General features: G+C 40.8%; 1 protein-coding gene across 1 annotated transcript in view; it reads left to right on the plus strand.

The window, feature by feature from the left end:
• cttnbp2 (cortactin binding protein 2) overlaps positions 1-21752 on the plus strand; it is a 59803-nt gene that overhangs the window by 23855 nt on the left and 14196 nt on the right. The window contains exons 4-9 of the mRNA XM_033968314.2: positions 9840-10658; positions 11813-12115; positions 13487-13565; positions 16004-16702; positions 19136-19232; positions 20643-20793. Coding sequence (XP_033824205.1) covers positions 9840-10658; positions 11813-12115; positions 13487-13565; positions 16004-16702; positions 19136-19232; positions 20643-20793 — 2148 coding nt within the window. The remainder of the gene's footprint in view (positions 1-9839; positions 10659-11812; positions 12116-13486; positions 13566-16003; positions 16703-19135; positions 19233-20642; positions 20794-21752) is intronic.

The raw sequence follows: 21752 nt of genomic DNA on the forward strand, positions 1-21752 counted from the left end.
TGAGTTTGACATAGGAATGAGAACTACTACTCTAAACCCCACTCAGATTCCAAGTTAAGTTCATTTTAACTTGTGTTTAGATCATTCCCAGCAGTTCTCAGAGCAGTTTGTACATGTTCAGACCTGCTCCAGAAGACTGAGGATCTGAGCTGTGATCATCCTCCTTCATACGGGTTAGACCAGTCACAAGAGCGCTGTGTCAAATCACTAACAACTATAAAACTTCTGAGTTCAAAACAAGGACACGTTCAAATGAATACACAATGGAATGACACTAAAAAATAACTCATGTTGTTTCAACAAAAAACATATTTGGAGTTATGTTTTACTGAAGTAAATGGATTAAAAACAATCTCAAACAATAATAAAACAAATCTGTTAAAATGTAGTGTTGTAGAAAGTATAGATATCTGCTCTCAAACAGTGAAGTAGTTAAGTAAAAGTAAAAAATATCCACTTCAAAATGTATTTAACTATACATTTTAGGTACTACTACTACTACTACTTTTTTACTACTTTTACCTTGTTACATTCCACAACTGTGCTTCAGTAATCCTTTGTATATAATGGTGCACTGCATTTATGTAATTGCATTCTTTTATATTGCTGATTATATTTGAAACTTTTCTAAACAATTTAATATCCCATCATGTAACTTTTTTTTTAGCAAAAAATAAACACAAACAATTAGTCTATTTTCATTTTAGATGTTTTTAATTGCACTGAAAAACTGAAGAAAAAGATGCGTCCTCACTACTCACTATGACTTTTATTTGGCCTGGATGAGAGCCTCCACCTGCTTTTTTCTATGGAAATGTTGTTTCTTTGGATATAATCTTCCACAGTATGACATAAAACATATCTGTCTCCGAAGATTGGTTTTAGCTTTCTGTTTACGTGGAATCATGCAGTTGATGTGCCATCACCAGAATGTTACACAGCTTTACTTTAAATCATCCAAGAACATTTGAGAGAAGACTAAAAAATGAACTGCTAAAATCTTAGTCCTGGTTTAGTCCTGGTTAGGTCTGATTTGGATAGTAAAAGCAGATCTGTCACGGTGTACAATGGCACAGAAGGACCAGTCAGCAGGTAAGTTTTTAACAAGTTTATTACAGGAAGGTGAGTATTTGACATCTTGCAGGTGGAACAGGATTGTGGCGGTGAGCAGGTAAGAAGATAGGCAGGCAGGATACTAGGCAGTCAGAATGGTAGCTGGCACCTGTTGGTGAAGAAAACGGTGCCAGCTACCATCCAGAACACAGATGGGAGGAGGAGAGGGAGAGGGGAAAAGGCAAAACCAGGAATGGATCCTCACAGTACCCTTGCCTCAATGGACGTCACCAGGCAGACCACCAGGCTTGCCAGGATGGGAGCGATAGAAGTCAGAGCGCAAGCCAGGATCAAGGATGAGAGGCCAAGACACCTAGGAGTGCTTTTCAGGACCGTAGCCCTCTCAGTCAACAAGGCACTGACAGCCTCTGCCACGACACCGCACATCCAGGATCCGACATACAGTGAATGCAGGATAATCATCCACAACCTGGGCAAGAGGAGGGGGCACAGTCGACTGGAACAAACTGGTTTCAACTGGGACACATGGAAACTGGGGTGTATGGGTTGAGTACCTTCTCAATCTCAAATGACCCAATATACCAGGAAGCAAGTTTCTTCGAATCTGTTTTTGAAGGAATGAAAGCCAAACTTTCTTACCTGATTGATAATCTAGAGCAGAAGTACAGTGTTTGTCAGCAATTCTCTGGTTTTGTTCGGCAGAACAAAGTAAAGCAGCTCAGTAAGTCTCCAGACACAGCGACAACGTTGCAAGTTATCCTTCACTGACGGAATTACAATGTCCCCTTCTTGCTCAGGAAATAATGGTGGTAAGTATCATGAAGACCATTCAAAGCAAGACAAGTCAGTGGCAGATGAGGTGAGAGAGTTATGACTATACTCCACCCATGGCAGCAACATTGCGTAGAGTTGCTTCAAGGTCTTCGTTTGCCCTCTCACACTGTCCATTAAGTAGGACCTGCAGATGGAACCCAGAAGACAGATTCACCTTGGCTCCCAAGGCTTGACAAAAACTTTTCCAAACTCTGGAAACAAACTGTGGACCATGGTCAGAAACTATATCCAGAAGGATCCCATGAATACAGAAGATATGTTAGACAGGTCTGAAAATTCTGCTGAGACAAACTGACGGGAGAGAGCATCTGATTTTGCATTATGTGAGCCAGGGCAATAGGTGAGGCCCAATGAGCCTGCCGGGAGTTAAGTTGCTTTGCTGTTTTGAAGTAGGCTAGGTTATTATGATCTGTTCAGACCACGAAAGCATGCTTTGCCCCTTCCAAATAGTAGGACCAATTTCACAGCTAATAGGTCATGGTTTCCAATGGAATAGTTGTGTTCAGCAAGAGATAGACGACAAGAAAAGAAAAAGCACAGGGGTGAACTTTCTAATCTGCAGTGGAACGCTGTGAAAGAACCACTCCAACTCCAGAGTCAGATGCATCAACTTCAAGAAGAAACTGAAGAGATGTGTCTGGATGTATAAGAATAGGTGCAGAGGTCAGGGACATTTTATCTGAGGCACATTTTCCAATTTCAACAAAGAACTCCCTGTCTTCTAGATAGGACTTGAACCAGTTTAGTGCAATACCTGAGATGCCCACCCAGTCCTCTGGTGTCTGTAAGAGGATCCCATGATGGACAGTGTCAAAGGCAGCACTCAGATCTAACAGGATCAAGACTGAGACTTTTCTTGCATCGGTGTTCAGGCAGATATCATTTGTCACCTTGATAGGTAGTCCTGTGGTGGGGTCAAAGGAGATGTTAATTTGGAGAAAGTTAAAAAGCTGTTAGTAAACAACTTTTTAAAGGACTTTGCCTAAAATGGCAGAATAAGGAGGGTGATTGTTTTAGCCCCATTTTAAAGGAAACATACTCAAAAGATGAAAACACCCCAAATGACAACCTGTGAGTGACTAAATTATCTCTAAAAACAGCGTACACACACACCTCCACCCTTTCTGTTTGCTTGTGTTTCACATTCAAATTTGAAGTTGGGTGGAGTTGATTCCACTAGAATTGCCTGTGTTTTTGTCAAGCCATGTTTCAGATAAATCATATGTCAAGATTAAAAGAAGAAATAAAATCATTAATTAAAAATGATTTGTTACATAGATATCTGACGTTGAACACAACAAGTTTCAGATTAGTTTCAGTAGGACTGTATTTTAGAGGGTATGTGAACTAAATTTCAGTTCAGTCTAACTGTCCTTCTGTCTTCTATCAGTCTACGTAGTGTAACTGCAGATATAGCTCCTTCACAGGGCCTCAGCATGATATTATCTTTATCATGACTGTAAAGGGATTTTAGGAGAAGTCAAATGAGTTAGGGTGGCTGCTATTTGACTGAAGTTTTGTGGTGGTAAAAATTTACAAAACCAAGGAACCTTTGGAGCTGCTTAAGATTTTCTGGTTGGGGCCAATCTGCTACTGCCTGAAATGTAGCTGGATCTGGCTTCACCTGCACGCTGCCAATTATGTACCCCAGGAAATTCACTGACTGCACATGGAATTCACACTTTTCTGCTTTGACAAAAAGTTTGTTTTCTAGCAGTCTCTGCAGAACTTGACAAACATGGTGCCAAGTGTTCTGTGAATTGGAAAAGATCAAAATATCATCAAGATACCTCTGTTGAGGTACTCCTGTAAGACATCATTCACCAGTGCCTGATATACAGCTGGAGGATTGTTCAACCTAAAAGGCATCACAAGATATATGTGCCCAAGTGTTCAAGGGGGGTATTAAATGCTGTTTTCCACTAATCACCTTTGGGGATACTGACAAGATGACAAATGTTTTTAAGGTCAAGTTTAGAAAAGATGGTTGCATTATTCAAAGGCAAAAAAGCTGAGTCAATCAGTGGGAGTGGATACTTATTTTTAACTGTGATGTTATTTAACCCTCTATAATCAATGCAGGGACAAAGGGATTTGTCGTTTTTATCCACAAAGAAAAAGTCTGCACGAACAGAAGAGGAAGAAGGGTGAATAATACCTGCTGTCAGAGAGTCTTTGATGTAGTGCTCTATTGCTTCTCTTTCAGGATGGGACGGATTGAAGAGACGTGAAGAAGGCAGAGAGACAGAGAGAGGAAATTAAGTGAAAAGTTAACTGCTCTCTACATTGCTGTCGACATTCCTGTTTGGGGGGCAAATGTAATTTTAGAATGGCTCACCAGAACCCCCACAATCACTGGTGAGGCCCCTCTTTTGGTCATGACAGGGCAGGTGGCAAGGAAATGGTGTTAAATGGGCTGGGCCAAGTTGCATCGTTTTTTCAGCTAAAACTAAGACTGGCAATGGACACGAAGGAGCAGGAGGCGGGACTGCGTTCCAAGGGACAGGCGTGGTGCGAGCAATGACATACTGCCCAGAGGACCGTGTATCTCTTTCTCTTCTGTGTCCAGTTTGATAGCTGTTGAGATAACAGAATCAGAGTCATCCTTTAAAGCCAACTCATCCTTCAACTGTTTCCCGAAAGACCGCTTATATAAACTGTTTGCAGGGCTGCATCATCCCATCCAGCTTCAGCAGCCAATGTTCTAAACTTGACAGAATACTCTGCCATACTCCATGTGCCCTGGTGAATAGTGAGGAGGCATTTGGCAGCTTCTTTTCCTTTAACAAGATGGTCAAACACTCTTTTAAGTTCAGTCACGAATTTATCATAGCTTTGTCGTATTTCAGGGTAACTTTTCCATCTAGCTGAAGCCCAATCCAGAGAATTTCCTTGTGGCAGCCCCATAATATGAGAAAAGCCTGTCACACAAGTTACTGGCTTTTGACTGAAAACTAAGGAACATTGTAGAAGAAACCTCCCACACTTCCCATATCACCTTGATAGTGGTTTGGGTCTGGCACATGCACTTTCTTGAAGAGCTGGGCTGGGTCTAGAGGAGCAGGAGACTGGCCCTGGTTCTGGGAAGCAGCAAAATGAGATAAGGCAGCACTCTGAGGAAGGCTAGTTGTTAACTCACAGTGGAGTTCAACTGAGCAAATCTGAGCAGAAGTTGTCTGTTGGTTGTCCATTATACTACGTAAAACTTGATCATGCTGCCCGAGGATGGCACCTTGGTTGTTGATGGCTTTGACGACGGGATCTGCTTCCACTGGGTCCATTTCTATCAAGGTGATATGGAGAAGTGTGGGGGGTTTGTACTCTCATGGTATACAATGACCAGAAGGACCAGTTAGTAGATAAGTTTGTAACCATTTTATTAAGAGATGAGTGTTTGATATCTTGTGGGTGGAACAAGTTTGTGGCGGTGAGCAGGTATGAAGATAGGCAGACAGACAGTAGGTGAGGAACCATGCTTCTTATACTGCAGCTGAGGAGTAGTTCTTATGAGACAGGTGTGCCGGCAGCCAAGCCACTCCCAGAGAGGTGGAGAAACAGGACACAGAGGGGAGGAGGAGGAGAGGGGAAAAGGCAATACCAGGAATGGTTCCTGACAAGATCGTCCATAGTTACTATACAAATCTACTAATACTAATTATTAAAAAGCCTAAAGTGCTTTTTAATAACAAAAAAAAAACAGAAAACACTTTAGAAAGCAGCTTAAGTGTCCTTAAAACCAGATACTTCCTCTTCTTTCACACAGCATCTAAAAATTGAGAACATTTAAATTATTTGTGTCCAATCGCAGTCGTGGATAGCCCCTTCTCTCTGTTGCCGGGTAAACTCTGTTTCTATCTTTACCCTGTCCCCTGTGCGCGCCTTATTGAATTATCCATGAGTTTGTGCTGTACTTTAGACTCACTTTATGGACCATTCTTTCCCCCCTCTCTCTCTTTCAAGGATAAAAATAAACCAGGTTTTGTAGATTTGAAATATTAATTACAATCAAAGTTGAAGCACAATTTGAATTATAATTAAGAAATTACAAAGACCTCTACAAATATGTTCTGAAATGCATGGGATTCCTGTATTAGCTTAACAGGTCAGATTTCAGTCTCTCAAATATTAATGCTCCTTGATATGCACTGTGAACGTAAACGTGCACATTGTAACTTTTCTTAGCTTCTTATCTCCATGGGGATGTTATTGCTTTTTCTGAAAATTTCCACAGTATGGCATTAAACTGATGTATTAAATGATCTTTTAATTATTTATACGATTTAACCAGAAACAGATAATGTCATACTGTGGAACTTTCTAAGCAGAGACAAAGCAGGTGGCGGCCACATCAGAAAAGTTCTGCAGTGCACTTTAATCTTCATTTACAGTTTGCATATCTATTCACAACATTTGTCCAGACCTGTCAAAGTTGTTTTTAGTGTTATGACTTGGTCTTTGAAGGGTGCCAGTGTTATTGGGATCATTTTTGTCTGAAATGTTCGACACTATGGCATTAAAATCATGATCTGCCATATATATATTTCATTACAGATGTTGCATACATTTTTACTGTAAGCTCGTGCCTACACAGATCTAAACTGAAACTTGGCTTGTCTCCATGGAAATAGATAATGCCATACTGTGGAACATTCTTGGCAGAGACCAGCACACTCCCATCAGAAAAGTTACGCCGTGCAACTTTAGATCTACAGGTTTGGATAAAAAATCGTGAACAGATTTTGAACATTTTAAATAAAGATTAACCTGCAACTTGGCTTGTCTCCATGGAAATAGATAATGTCATACTGAGGAACATTCTTGGCAGAGCCAGCACATTCCATCAGAAAAGTTTAGCAGTGCAATTTTAATCTTTGTTTAAAATTTGCTTAACTATTCACAGTATTTGGCCTGTTGATTAGACAGTTGTTTTTAGTCGTATGGCTCGGTTTCTCTTGGTCTTCCAGTGTTGTTGGGTTAATTTTAGCCCAAGCTCAACCAGTGAAGCTGCAGTTACAGAGTTTTAAATAGAATGACCCCACTTCCTCCCCACGACTCAGCAAATATTTAGCAAGGTACTTTACAGCCGAGCTAAAGTTCCCAGTTGTAAAAATAAGGCAAACAAACGTGTAGTGCAGTATTTAAGTGTGTTATGGTAAAATGCATTCACTAGTTTACCAGTGTGCTGTCATTTGTAGTGTTGTCATGATATCATAGACTGTACATAGAAGTGGACTAAGGCAGTGTGACATCACCCATAGCCTTCGGCTCCAGTCAAATGAAGCTCATTGAATTTGGAGCCGAGTTCCATGTTTGGAATTCTGACCGTAAGTATCATAGCAACCAAAGACCCAATCTGGAGCGAGACTAGTGAACCCCCCTTCCTGCCCACACCACTGGTTTAGTGGGGGGCAGGCGCTTAGCAACATTGTCAATCAAACCTGTTGCTAATGCTAGCAGAAGTGACCTTTGGGGTTCTTGATTTATGGACACAATTGCGAAATAAAAACATCAAGATCATGTAGAACGGGTTAATATGAACATTTTAAGACCAAAATGATGAGTCTGACAGGAGCAGTTATAGAGAGAGGGGTGACAATTTTTCAATCAAAAGTGAATTGGAGACAGAAGTGCAGCTGGAAGTGTGCCCATGTCCATTTATACATACAGTCCATACATGATACTAAAATTTTTAACTCGATTTCTCAATACCGTTTCCGATGGCACGATGATGATAAAAACACTCTCTTTAGACAATATAATGTGATTTATTTTGTATTACCATGTGGCCTTATATCTGTGTAATCCCTCAGTTGTCCGCCCTATTCAGACCCTCCTTACTGTTAGCAGTACGATCCAGCCCATATAAGGCTTTGTCACCTATGCTCCCACACGGTCATTTTTCATAAATATACAAAAGCATAATTCAAAACTGTACACTACAACTTCACAAACCTGATGTGATGTGTAGTAGTTTCATTAGTGAGATGCACGCTGATTGTGTTGTGATAGCGCTATGTAGGGAGAGTGACTTAGCACACGGAGTATAGGGAGGGAGGTCTCAGCGTCACAAATGAAACCGAATAGAATTTTCAGTGAATAAAGCATTTTCAAAACAATAAAAGGTAACATGGTGATCTAAATATGGCATGTGTTGAGAATTAATGCCCCATAGAAGTAAAATACCCCCTTTTTCAGAATTCAACCCCAAAACACAACAATAGGCAATAAACAGTTGAAGCAGTGACTAAACAGCTCAAACTGGTAACATGCAGTTCTGTATAATGCTGTCATCAACTTTAATGACTTCTCCAACAGAGGCATGAGCCCTGCTGCGTGAGTGATGACACACCCTGAAGTTTGGGCAAAATGATCTTTAAACTTTGTAAATTCACAGTTTTTTTTACCTGAAAGTTGACTTCAGATGAAGAGCAGGAGCCTATGTAACTCTGTGGTTGATTCACTGTTTTTGAATGAAATAACCAAATAGAAATAGTGTTGAACCATATAATTTCCTCTGTCATGAATTGGGTGAACTTTGTGGCTTCAATGATGCACCACTTTTTATTTATCTACTGAAATCTTATTGTTTGGTCATGTGTGCTGAAAGACACTTCACTTCGTACCGGTTTTTGTTTCATACCTGGAGTTGAATTTAGTTTTATTCACAGCTTGTGTAATCAGCTCCACCTTATGATGTCAGTAAAGGAGTATTTATTTTATAATGTTGTTCTCGCATCTCCAGTTTCCTGAGTTGTATTTTTGATTGATACAAGCATGTTTCTATAATCCTCAGTCTGGAGAGGAGTCCTACATTTAAGGCTTGAATGCTCAGAAAATACTACTCTCTGTGCAATTATTTAAAACAAAATCAGACAGGTCCTAGATACTACTAGGCTTCATAAATGTCACATGGCAATTTTTCAAGAATAAAAAAGGAAGACTTAGATCAATATTACAGTGAACAAAATGTAAAATTCAGGTCTACGTATTTTTATGGAAGCTTAAAACAACTCGGAGCCGTGTGTTATGCTGTTGTCACACGGCTCCGAGTTGTTTAATGTGCTGTTACCACGGCTACAAACTGAAATGTCTGACCGGTGAATCTTAAAAGCCTGTTCACTGTCTGTAAATGTGTAAAATATATCAGTTATTTCATTGTTTTAAATCAGCTTGTCTCTACATTGTACTCAGAGCAGTTGAGCATTTGTTTACACGTTGCTATGGTGACGTCATGGTGATAGCAGCAGAGCAGTGATATGGAATGTAATTTAACAGTTGCTGGACTAGTTGTGTGTTATGCAGTAATAACACACGGCACTTAGACTTTGGTGTTATCATTGGCAGTGGTAAATTTCATTCTAAATACCAGAGAAAAAGCATAATATGCCTTCTTTAAAGGTCCTATGTTATGCAAAATTTTCCCTTGTGAAGGTTTAGACATGTTGTAATGTTGTTACCGCTTCAAAACATGCGTAGAGTTGTGTTTTGTTTCATTCACATGTTTGAGTAACTCTATTATTTTCTCTCTACATCTCTAGAGTTCAAAATGTGATGAAGCGCACACGAAGCGGTAGTTTTCAAGTTTCAACAGCTACGTTTTACCTTTTGTTTAGTAGAGATTGGCAGTTCCAGAGCTGAAATTACATAAATAATGCTAGTGATGGTGTATAGAGTATAACAACACAGTGGAGCACTTCCTGTGTTACCACATGACATCACAAGGTGGAACAGAGTGTTTGAGAGAAGAACTCAGCCTAAACATAAAGGGTTTGTGTGTTAAACATGTGTGAATGAAACACAAACACAAATCCAGGTCTGTTTGTGATGAGGAAACATTATAACATAAATCATAAAATATTATAATACGAGCCTTTTAAGTGGTACATCTTTTGCATCACCCCTGACCTGTTTCATTCTTTTTCTTTTTACAGTTGGAGATGGAGAAGCTTCAGTTGCAGAGCCTGGAGCAGGAACACCGTAAGCTAACGGCGCAGCTAAAGGACGAGCGTGACAAGAACAAGCATATCGTCATGATGTTAGTGCGCGAGTGCAAGCAGCTAGCCACCCGTGTCGTAGAGGAGTCACAACGATTCGACGAGCTACAGACGCGATATGATGAGGAAACGCGCAGCTCTGGACGACTACAAGAGGACCTCGAAAATGAGAAGCAAAAATCTCAACAAATGGAGGCTACCATGGAGAAACAGCTGTCTGAATTTGACACGGAGCGGGAACAGCTACGTGCTAAGCTAACTCGTGAAGAGACAGAGAACCAAAATTTACGACAACAAATCGAAACACTCAGGACTGGTCAGAGCGATAGCAAAGAGGCTAAAGCTAACGAGCCCGTTAGCAAAACAGAAAGTAGTAAAGTTGAAACTGCTTCGGTTTCCGTAGCGACAGATCCGGTAATGTCCAGAACAATATCGTGCCAAACGGACGCCGAGATAGAGGCGCAGAAAAAGGGCCCTCTGAACATCCCAGTGAAGCCAAGTCCAGCGAACTACGTGGGGCTGAGTTTACCGAAAACCCGGGCGCTGAGTACGGAAAACGGATCGGAGTCGGCGCAGCACGTGAGCGGGATTCCAACTGGAGTCAGCCCTCGAGTCCAGGCCGCCAGGTACAAGTTCCAGGAGCAGGACCAAAACCAGAACGGGTCTCAGAGCAGTCCTCCCGCCAGAGACCTTTCCCCAACCAACAGAGACACGAACTTCGCAGCCAAACAGCAGGCCAGGCACACAGTCACGCAGGTTGGTCTGACAGAGATTCATTTATCATGTATTAAAGGTTGACTATGTAACTTATGAACCTTTTCTAGTGGAGTGGTGCCACCTGCTTGTCTCAACAGAGATGTTTTTGTTTTGCCTGAAATGTTCCATAGTACGTCATTTAACTTTTTATATTTCCATGGAGACAAGCAGATGATACCACCAGGGCAAGTTACAGGCATGGATCTATTAAAATAACTGGATAGGGTGTTGCTAGCTTAGAGCTGTCTCGAGTTGGATTAGTGGCCCCTCATTGGTACTACAACGAAAAAATTGCTTCTGCCCAGAAAAGATTTTTCTTATAGAGCACAATGTAATCACAACTGCTTGTGTTCGGCTGACAGCAAATTTTGTGGCAATTTTTACCTATTTTCAGATCATAAACTTTTTCCTCAGCTCCAAATTCGTCTATTGTCTTAAAGAGCACTTTTTAATTGTTAACTTCGGCTACGCTCTATGTCCACTTTAGCTAAACTCGAGTGCTGATTGGTTAGAACTGTCACATGGAATGACATGAGCGAGCATGTGAGCGATGTGAATGAGCCCAACTGTTGTGAACGAAGTTTAGAACATGGTTCTGAAGCTCCTGGAAACATAATGTAATTTGTAATATATTTATTATTATTCCATTGCCTCCTCCGCTCTGCTTGCTCTTGTTGTGTCTCATGGAGGGTAGCTTAACTGCGCGTGGTCCATGAGCAGGGCCGGACCGGATGTACCAAGCTGCTAAAGGCTAAACTTGTGACATGCGCCATTGAGCACGGACCATTGACTTTCGTGGGTAGCCATGTTTAGACCCCGGGGCTTGTTTACAGGTCAGATCCGCTTGTTCCCAAGGAGATTATTGCTTTCCCTGAAATCTTCTACAATATGGCAGCGTTTTATTGCTAATATGGTGAACCACAAGGCTTACTCGTAGATATAATTAGTTTATTGCCACACGGTGGAACATTCTTAGCAAACTAAAAACATGGAGAAAAGGATTTGGTGGACCCTTCACAAGATAATTTACCCTGTGCAATTTAAATGTAAAACAATATGTGATATCTTTTGAATGGGAAGAAATCCTCAAAATGTAGCTTAATATAGCAGGAAGTAAAACCATGAATATTGTGTGCTGTTTTTTGTTTTTTTAGGTTTTATCACGATTCACAAGTCCTCCGGGCTCCACGCCACTCCGACCGGGCCTTCCTCACTCGGCCTCGGAGAGTGGGCCATTTCCGGGGCGACTGAGCCACCCAATCGGCATTAAGTCTCCCACCGTCGCCCGTATCGACCGAGGGAACCCGCCTCCCATCCCACCCAAAAAGCCAGGCCTGTCGCAGACCCCTGCGCCCTCTGTGAAGGCGGGAGAGGGGGGCAGGGGGGGACTAAAGATCACACCACAACTGCCCCCCAAACCAGCGCTCGACCTGGTACCTCCACTCGGCGCTTCTCAGGTAGAACTGTGCAGTGTGGGCATGGTTGTTATCTAAACTCTGTGTTTATGTGTCATGCATGCGTCATTTAAATAGTGAAATGTGGAATAGTAATGTTACTGTAGAAGAAGTCTGGCGTAGTTGATTGCGTGATAGTTTTCATCAGGGCTGTGCAATTAGTCATATTTGAAATCATGATTTCAATTATAGGCTCTGTGCACAACAGCAGCCGGCTAGTTCCAGTCAGAGAGACTGCCCAACCATTTCCGCTGTAATCCCTATGCGGTTTTTGCCGAGTCGCGCTAAAATCAATAAATCCTGACAGATCAGGCAGTGGGCGGTGCTTTACAGATGTGAGGAAATCTTCACAGGAGACTTCTGCTTTTACAAAGGTACGTCTTTGTGTCAACAATTTAGCATTAGCATTGAGACACAGAGATGTACTTTGTAAGAGCAGAGGTGTCCTCTGGTGAAGGTTTCTCCTCATTTGTAAAGTGTTTAACATGTTGTCAATGTCGTCCACCCACAGCTCCCTGTCCACTGACTGATCTTTCAGGATTTATTGATTCTAGCGTGACTCTGCAAAATCTTCATAGACATTACACTAAAGCAGAAACTGTCCTGCCGACTGTCCCTCTGAAGTAGCCAGCTACTGTTGTGCACAGAGCCTTTTGCTGTATTCAGTTATAAAGACTTTGCAGCCCTAAAATCTATTTGTAATGTGAAACTTATTTTTTCAACATTACAGTTATCAGTAAAAATCAGTATTTGATTTGACCATGTTTACTACATATCCAAGAACATAGATAGATATGTTTATGAAATATTTGGAATGTTCCACAGTATGGCATTAAACATGTCTATCTAAAAAACCCCGAAAAACATGCATTGTCAGTGTGAACAAGGCCACAGATCAGACCTGCTTATTTTCATGGATATGAGCTAAATTTGTTGTCTTATTATTTTAGTTTATAAGGACTGATGTGGGACAACAGCAGAAAGGAGAAGTGAGGGCGTTGGCTGAAGAAGTGAGGGAGTTGGGTATTTGTTGGTGTTTATATGTAAAAGTTGTAGTCGTGTGAGTGCAGTTTGGGTCAGATACATAGAAAATAGTTTTGAGAGCTTTTGCTACACCCCCTTTTTACTCGCCTAATCGGTCAGCAGCACATTTCTTTAGTCGACCAAGAATTTCTGTAGTTGACAACAGCCCTACACTCCAGAAAATTTACGCAGTGCATCTTTAACAGTGTTGAATATTAGACTGTATATCTCCAAGTAAATAGTTTCATCATTACCAATAACATTACTGTTCCACTGATGCATATGTTTGTGTCCCATTGTGTTGTGTGCAATTAACTGTGTCATGTGACTGTCATGTGATCGCCTGGACAGACCAAGATGGCTGCCGCAGCATGTGCCCCTCCCCCTCCATCCTCCCCCGACTGCGTTAGCCTCCTGGCAGCAGCATCAGGTAAACTGGGCTCCTCCCACCGCACCTCCAGGCCCCGCCCACTACACACCTGTCCTCTCTGCTCCAAGCTACGCCTAAATATTACTAAAATTCCTGTAATGCTCTGTCCTTGTTTTGATTCGGATAATGCTACAGATTGTGTTACCTTTTATGGAGTCGTACTTTTGGATCAATTGTCAGAATTTCCATAGACACATAGTGGGTTTCAGCTTCCTGTTATATGCAACATTTTGAGGACTTTTTCTCATTCAAAAGATATAATATTTAGTTTAAAATTGTTAAGTGCTATGACAACAGTTCTTGAATCTCATCATTCTGAAACCCATGGATAGGTTTAAAGATTTCATATTATTTTTTGCCTGGGATCCAGAATACACACTTTGAGTCTGGTCACCAGTGAATCTTGAGATACTTTCAAATAGGTCTGATTGACAGGTGGATAAGCCAATCAGGGGCTCGCATGGTCCATCCGTATCAAAGGCAAAAAGAAAGGAAAAAAAAATATCACAGGGGAGAAAACATTTTTGCAGAGTCAAAGAGTGACGCTACTCGCTAATCTGAGGGAGAGAAATATGATTTTGTTCTAAATCCTAGATGACAAATGTTTACCTATCAATCAGGCTCCTTGGAACTCTGGGAGATTCACCGGTGACTAGACTCACATCTTCATAATGTACCGGAGAAGTGTTTGTTCTGGATCTCAGGCAATAGTTTGACATCTAACCAAGCATCTATGTGTAGACTTAAATTTGTAATTCAAATACTTAACAGAACTATAATGGTGTATTAAAATTATATCAATTACAACAAAAACATAAATAAACTCTTCTTCCCCTCCTTTTGTGAATCTGGACACTTTTACCTCCTGTTTTTGTTTCTTCCTGGTTTTTCTGCGGTGCTCTTCTCAAATGGGCGTTCTACTTCAGCCCTTCCCTCATTTATCATAGCTTATTATATCTCTGCCTTATTGATTTAGGGCCTTTTTCACTGGTTTAACTCTGAAGCTGATGCCAGAGGCTCCCCCCATCCTTCAACATCAGCCAATCACAGCTTCACTTCCTGCTTCCTTTAACCACCTCTGCATGTTTCATTTGGTTTTCGTGGATTTCTATGGCTCCATTTTGTGATATTGGGGGTTTCAGATGGCACGGCAACATCCTATAGGCCATTGTTTTTTTAATACATATTTTTAAAATGCTGATTTTTGTGGCACTAGAGTTAGTTTTTGGGTTTGGTCACTAATAGAAATGATCAGGTTCAAGATTTGTGAATTTACCTTTTGGATATTTCATGACAAAGTACAATGTAATTATATTCTATCATCTGAAAACCACCAATATGTTACAATGAAAACATGATTTTCTGTATTTAGTATATCTAGCATTTACTACTCGGAGTGGGCTCGCCTTTCCACATATCTGACCTGTAACTTCGCCTTGTGGTGTCACCTGTTTGTCTCCATGGTGAAAGATAAGTTGAATGCTGTGTTGTGGAACAACCTAAGTATAGCAATAACATCTCCATGGAGACAAGTAGGTACCATACAAAAAAAACTTACAGAATGTGCCTGTAACTGAGACAGTAACTTAGATTTGTTGCTTCCAAATTGCATTTTGGGTTGTGTTTTTTAATGTATTTGTTTTGACAGTTGCATGAACTTAAATGTCTTTTCTCTTTCTTTTGTTTTTGCAGCACTTTTAACCATTTCCACTTCCAACCTTTTATTTTCCAATATAACCTCATCCCTCCTTTACCATCCTTAAAATTGATAGTTCTTACCAGTGAGATGCAGTAGAACACAATATAAACTGGTGTACTGAGTCACTTTGCTGGTGGGGGTCTTCAACCTGTTTGTCTCCATGGAGATTATTTTGCATGGCCTAGATCTGTGGTTCATAAATTTCTGGTACAGTTACCGCAGGGGTATGCAGAAAGACCTAGGAGGTATGCGAGGAGGGTTTTCAACATCATGTCTTTAATTAATACCCAAAATTATTAAAATTCGTATCTCGAGCTTACCTAAAATTTTTAAGTGTGATGAGCTGTTTTAACGTAATCAAATATGTTGTCACTATTAGGAATTGTTTTATTATTATGTATGCAGCATCCACAGACATTCTCTCTCTAGTGCATCTTCAAGTGAGTAGGGATGACTAAACAGTATAAGATATATCCATGGAGACAAGAAGGTGGTGGACCCTCCACCAGAAAAGATGTACAGTGTATGAAGGAAGCTAACCAGCTATATGGTAATTAATAACGTGATAAGATTCATTATTTAAAAAATGGTCAAATACATTTAAACACATATTTGGCATAGCCAGTCTTCTGGAAGATTATAATTAGTGTTTTATTCTGTCTCTCTGGATTTAACCCTGTAGTGTCTTGTACTTCTTCTTGTAGTGCTAACCATGTAGTCTCTCCCTCCCCTCCTCCAGGCTGCTGCCCCCCCTTAGCGCCCGGGTCGGGGGGAGCCTGGTCCGGAGCCCTGGACTCAGACCTGCTAAAGCTCCCCGCTGCTCTCCAGGAACACGCCACTTTAATGTCAATGTCAATGCTGCTCAACCCACGACAAAACCTACAAAAACTACAACTCTCCGACTGTGATCCCGCCCAAAATGTCCTCTCCACCAATCATAACGCTTACCTGGACTGTGATCCCACCCACAACATGCTCTCAGCCAATCATAGTGCTCCTTTGGACTGTGAGTCAGTCATCTACGCCAATCGCAGTGCTCCGGTAGCCTATGAATCAGCCCACAACCTTCTGTCATCCAATCACAGCACTCGCTCAGACTGTGAACACACCGACAATCGCATCTCCTCCAATCACACTGAACCTACCTACAACATCTTCTCCTCCAATCATAATGCTCTTCTAGACTGTGAATCCGCCCACAACCTCATTTCCTCCAATCAGAATGTGCTCTCAGACTGTGAACTTGACCATAACGTCCTCATCTCCAATCATAACGCTCCCTTGGACTGTGAACCCGGTCACTACCTCTCTCCATCCGATCACAATGCTCCTCCTGACCTCTCATCCAATCACAACGCTCCACTGTTCGATGATCGGGACTCCATTGAAAACCTCAGAATCTCCGCTCTCTTCGCTGCTGCTCAAAATGGACAAACAGGTAAGACATTTATATCTGAATTTTGAATTTCTCTGACTTGGGGCAGACTGACAAAGATGGGGCAGGCATTTTGGGCCAATAGCGTAAGCTGCACCACTATACAGCAGTAACGTGGATAGCATCTAGTGGTGTTATGTGAGACTGCAGGGTCAGCCAGTCTAATTCCAGATAGTAGCTTTAATGACCTCTTCTTTTGATTTCCTGGTTTGGTCTTGATTTAGACTATATTAATCCTTGTTAAGTCCTGATTTAGTACCCAGTCCTGGTTCAGACATTTAGGCCTATTTGGTTTAGTTTTGGTACAGTACTGGTTTAGTTTTGGTTTAGTCCTGTTCTAGGTTTCCATGTTTAGTCCATGTTCAGTCTTGGTTTAGTTCTGGTTAGTCCTGGTTTAGTCCTTTTCTTGTTCCAGTTGAGTCTTAGTAGAGTTAGTTGAGTTTTGGCAGAGTCCTGGTGTAATCCTGCTGTAGTCCTGGTTTAGTCCTGTTCTAGTCTATGCTTAGTCCTGTTCTTGTCTTGTTGAGTATTGGTATAGTCATATTTTAGTCCATGTTTAGTCCAGGTTTAGTCATGTTTGGTCCTGGTTTAGTTCTGGTTAGTCCTGGTTTAATCCTTTTCTTGTTCCAGTTGAGTCTTAGTAGAGTTCTGGTGTAGTCCTGGTGTAATCTAGGGGTATTCCTTGTGTAGTATTGGTTTAGTCCTGTTTTTTTCCTGTTCTAGTTCATGTTTAGTCCATGTTTAGTCCTGGTTTAGTTCTGGTTAGTCCATGTTTAGTCCTGTTCTTGTCCTGGTGTAGTTTTTTCATTGAGTCCTGGTTTAGTCCTGGTTTATTCCTTTTCTAGTCCTGTTCTTGTCATGGTGTAGTCCTTGTCTAGTCTACTTTCAGTCCTTGCAGATCTGTGGGTCATGGCCCTGCCTTGTACACAGCCGTCTCACATGTCTCTGTATGTTTGTGTGAGGGTAACATTGAAATATAATTATAGCCATGTTAAAGAGGCTCTGTCATTATGATCCATGTCACTGTAACTCATGACCCTGCGGTTTAGACAGAGATCACACTGTGTTTACTGCAGCCTGGGCTAGAGCTGTCATGATACTGAAATTTCAAACTCAATTTTGATACTAAGAAATAGACTCGATACTGAATCCGATACTATAAATGATAATAAAAAACACTCTTTCTTTAAAAAAATAAAATGTGATTTTCAACATGAAATAGTAGTACTTTCTTTTCTGTTTCCATGTGGCCTTATATCTGTGTAATCCTCAGTGTCCAGTAGGTTCATAGTGGTCCATGGGTGTATACTAGTCTATGTGTCTTATACTTGTGAAAGATACAGCTCAAGATCATTCTAAAGATATTCGGGAAAGGTTCATTTCTGTCCTGTGAATGGGACTGTTTTAGTATCAATACTTTACTTCAAATGATTATCTAGTTTTGATACTAGTTTTAGTATTGATTGTCTGATTTTTAATACATTTGACAATCGTAGGCTGGAGTTTAGAATTAATAAGAAACTCCACAAAGCAATGGGAAAAAACAAGAGCGTACTATATTTTGCAAATTGAAGTCGTGATTAAATTCTGATTCAGTCCTGGTTTAGTCCTGTGTTAGTTATGTTTTATACCTGGTGTAGTATTTGTTCAGACTTGTTTCGGTTTAGTCCTAGTTTAGTCCAATTAGTTTTGGATTAGTCCTGGCTTAGACACATGACTCTGTGGTTCAAACATAATATCACACTGTGTTTACTGCAGGCTGGAGTTACAAGAATAAACTTTGCAATGCAATTCAATTCATAAGATTACAGAATTCTTTGAAATGCATGAATCACTCAAATACAAACCTTACTAAGCAAACAGAGGGTTATAAAAATCTCATAACAATTCACTTGCATTTTTATTTATTTATTTTGGATTTCCCCTTGGGATGCCTCATCAGTGTTACTTACACCAAGACTAATATCTCCGAAGTAGTGCCTTTTACCTGTCCAACCAGAACCACACAGTTTCACAAAACTTTGCAAAGACGAGTGGGAACTGTTTCCTGTCTCTCCGATTTCAGAGGGCGTGATTGACAGGCGGATTAACCAATTAGAGAGACGCATGCTCTGTTCGTGACAAAACAAACATATAAACACATTTACACAATAAAAAGGGGGAAAATTACACAAAGGTCCAAGCAACAGCACACATTTTTGCAGAGTCAACAGTAAAAGCTCTAAACTCGTCTCTGGTGAAATGTATTTAGTTGAATGATATGAGAATTTGAGAGACACATGATACAAATGTGCGGCTGTGGTTGGACTGTCTCAAGTTAGGACGAGGGTTTCATGCTGTATTCTGTGGTTGCAGGCTCTTTTGGATTCAAACTTCATGTAGAAGGGACTGGCTGGTCAAGTAGAAATCCTAAATATTGTTACTTCTTCCCTACAGATTGCGTGGAGGAGTTGTTGTCTGTCGTCTCTGCTGATGTCACCGATCTTAAAGGATTCACTCCTCTGCACTTCGCTGCGGCTCAGGGCCACTCCAGGTCGGTCTGAAAAACAAAAATGTCATATGTGCAGAAAATAAGAACTAAGAACTGGAGCTACTGTATGAAACGTGATACTATATGAGACACTAACAGGTTCAGAGCAGCTGGAGTCAAAGTGAGTGAGGGAAAGTTTGAACAAAGATCCTCAGAGGGAAAGATGATCCACTCGAACGTGAGTCACTGCTCAGGCTAGAAATATCCCACTCCCCTTCTCCAGATCTGAGCCAGGAGCTTATAAAGTGAATTTATGTCTTGTTGCTAAGGAAATTGTTCGATAAATATATTTGGGAATGTGTTAAGGGATGCATGATATTAGTAAAAATGAAATATCTAAGTATGTCACAGTAACCATAATACTGCAGTTTTTTTTAATGCAGAAGTTAATAAAACTGTTACTTGTTAAAGAGCCCATATTACACTATGTTCTGATCTATGTTATAATGTTGTTTCCTCATCAAAAACGTGATTGGAGTTGTGTTTTGTTTCATTTGCACATGTTTAACACACAAACCTTTCATATATAGGCTGAGTTCTTCTCTCAAACAGAAAACACTCTGTTCCACCTTGTGATGTCATCATGTGGTGATACAGAAAGCGCTCCACTGTGATTTTAAACTCCACACACCTTCACTAGAATCATTTGGATAATTTTAGCCCTGGAATTTCCAATGTCTATTAAATGAAAGGTAAAAGGTAACTTATAACTTGAAAACTACCACTTTATGACATCACAAGGTGGAACAGAGCATTTTGTGCTTTGGAGATGTAGACAGACTAATAATAAAGGGTTACTAAAACATGTGTGAATGAAACAAAACACAACTCCAGGTATGTTTTTGAGGAGAATTGTAACATGGCTTAAAGCTCACAAGAGTCAATTTTGTGTAATAGAGGACCTTTAAGTAAAATCCAAAATGAATCAATATTTAACTAGCACAAAAGAGTCAAATTAGCACAGAAAATTATGACTAAAATCGAACGTTATATTGCACATTTTTGGGAAATTAGGGGAAACTATTTCTAAAATGGATTACTGTAGCATTATAGAAATCTTGTCAGCTAATATTGTGATGATGTTGGCATGGTGTCTGAGGGTTTAGCATGCCTCACAGTAAGAAGGTTGTGGGTTTGACTCCTGGGTCTTTCTATGTGGAGTCTCCATATTCATCTTGTGCCTTGATGGATTTCTTCTGGCCACTCCGATTTCCTCCATCACCTCAAAACATGCAAGTAGTCCTGGCCAATACTAGCTCAGCATCTGGAGATTTGTCCCACTGCTCCTGAGAGGTTTAACCCAGAGACACTGAAGGATGGGTCAAATGCAGAGTACACATTTCCCTATTGGGACGTTAAAGTGTATCTTAACCTTAACCTCATTTTGTGCTGTATTCCCATGTCCCTTCGCAGTAGCGTCTCCGCACTCCTGTCCTCCATGGCTCAGGTGAATGCTGTTTCTTCTGGAGGTGTCTCTGCCCTGTCTCTGGCCTCTGAATCTGGACAAACTCACTGTGTGCGCCTGCTGCTGGAGTCTGGAGCTGACCGCTACATCTCTACTACTGTGAGTACTCATGCTAATTTGACCTCCATGACTGCTAATACCATTACTACAACTACTATTACTACTGCGCACATTGGTGTATGAATGTGTCTTGAATGGGTGAGTGGTTCCTTGATGTAAAGTGCTTTGAGTGCCTTGAAAATAGGAAAGTGCTATGTAAATGTGACCTTTTTCTACCATTTTCTACTACTATCACTACTATCACTACTGCTACTGTTATTACCACTACTACTGCTACTGCTACTACTACTACTACTACTACTACTACTACTGCTACTACTACTACTACTACTACTACTACTACTACTACTACTACTACTACTACTACTACTACTCTGTGAATTATTTTGTTACTGTGGCAGAGTGGCATCCTTTCTGCTCTTCTCAATCAGGAGGTTGTGGGTTAGATTCCTGAGCTCTGAGTTGAGTGTGTGCATGTCCTCCTTATGTTGCTGTGGCAGAGTGGTTATCCTGTCTCTTTTCTTGATGTTAATGAATGGGGGCTCTGTCTGAATTTGGTCCCGATGAGAGTGTTTCCTGTGTTGCCGTGGTAACCCCCTGGATGCAGCGGTTGCCATGGCGCTGGGTGATGGTGATGACAGGGCCCTCTGTTCGTTCACATGTGACACAGATTCAGGCGCAGTTTCAGATGAGCTACACCAAAGCCTGTTTGAACTACATCAATGCTTTTGGTTGTTTAAAATACTGATCCTCAGATACTAATTGCGGTGAAGCTAACTAGAGGCACTGGTCTCTCTAAAGCTCTGTTACTCAAGTTAGACTTTAATCTGAGCTTTGTTTAAATGCAGTGCTGACTATAAAGAACTGACTTACAACTACAACAGGTGATCCCACAGTTAGTCACTCTCACCTTTTTGTTGAAAAACAAATACTTAAATAGGACTATGGACGCTCATATCGATCACAGGCTTCTGAAAATATCTTGTTTAAATCCATTT

Source organism: Periophthalmus magnuspinnatus, chromosome 6 (genome assembly GCF_009829125.3).
Source record: "Periophthalmus magnuspinnatus isolate fPerMag1 chromosome 6, fPerMag1.2.pri, whole genome shotgun sequence".
Lineage (NCBI taxonomy): Eukaryota > Metazoa > Chordata > Actinopteri > Gobiiformes > Gobiidae > Periophthalmus > Periophthalmus magnuspinnatus.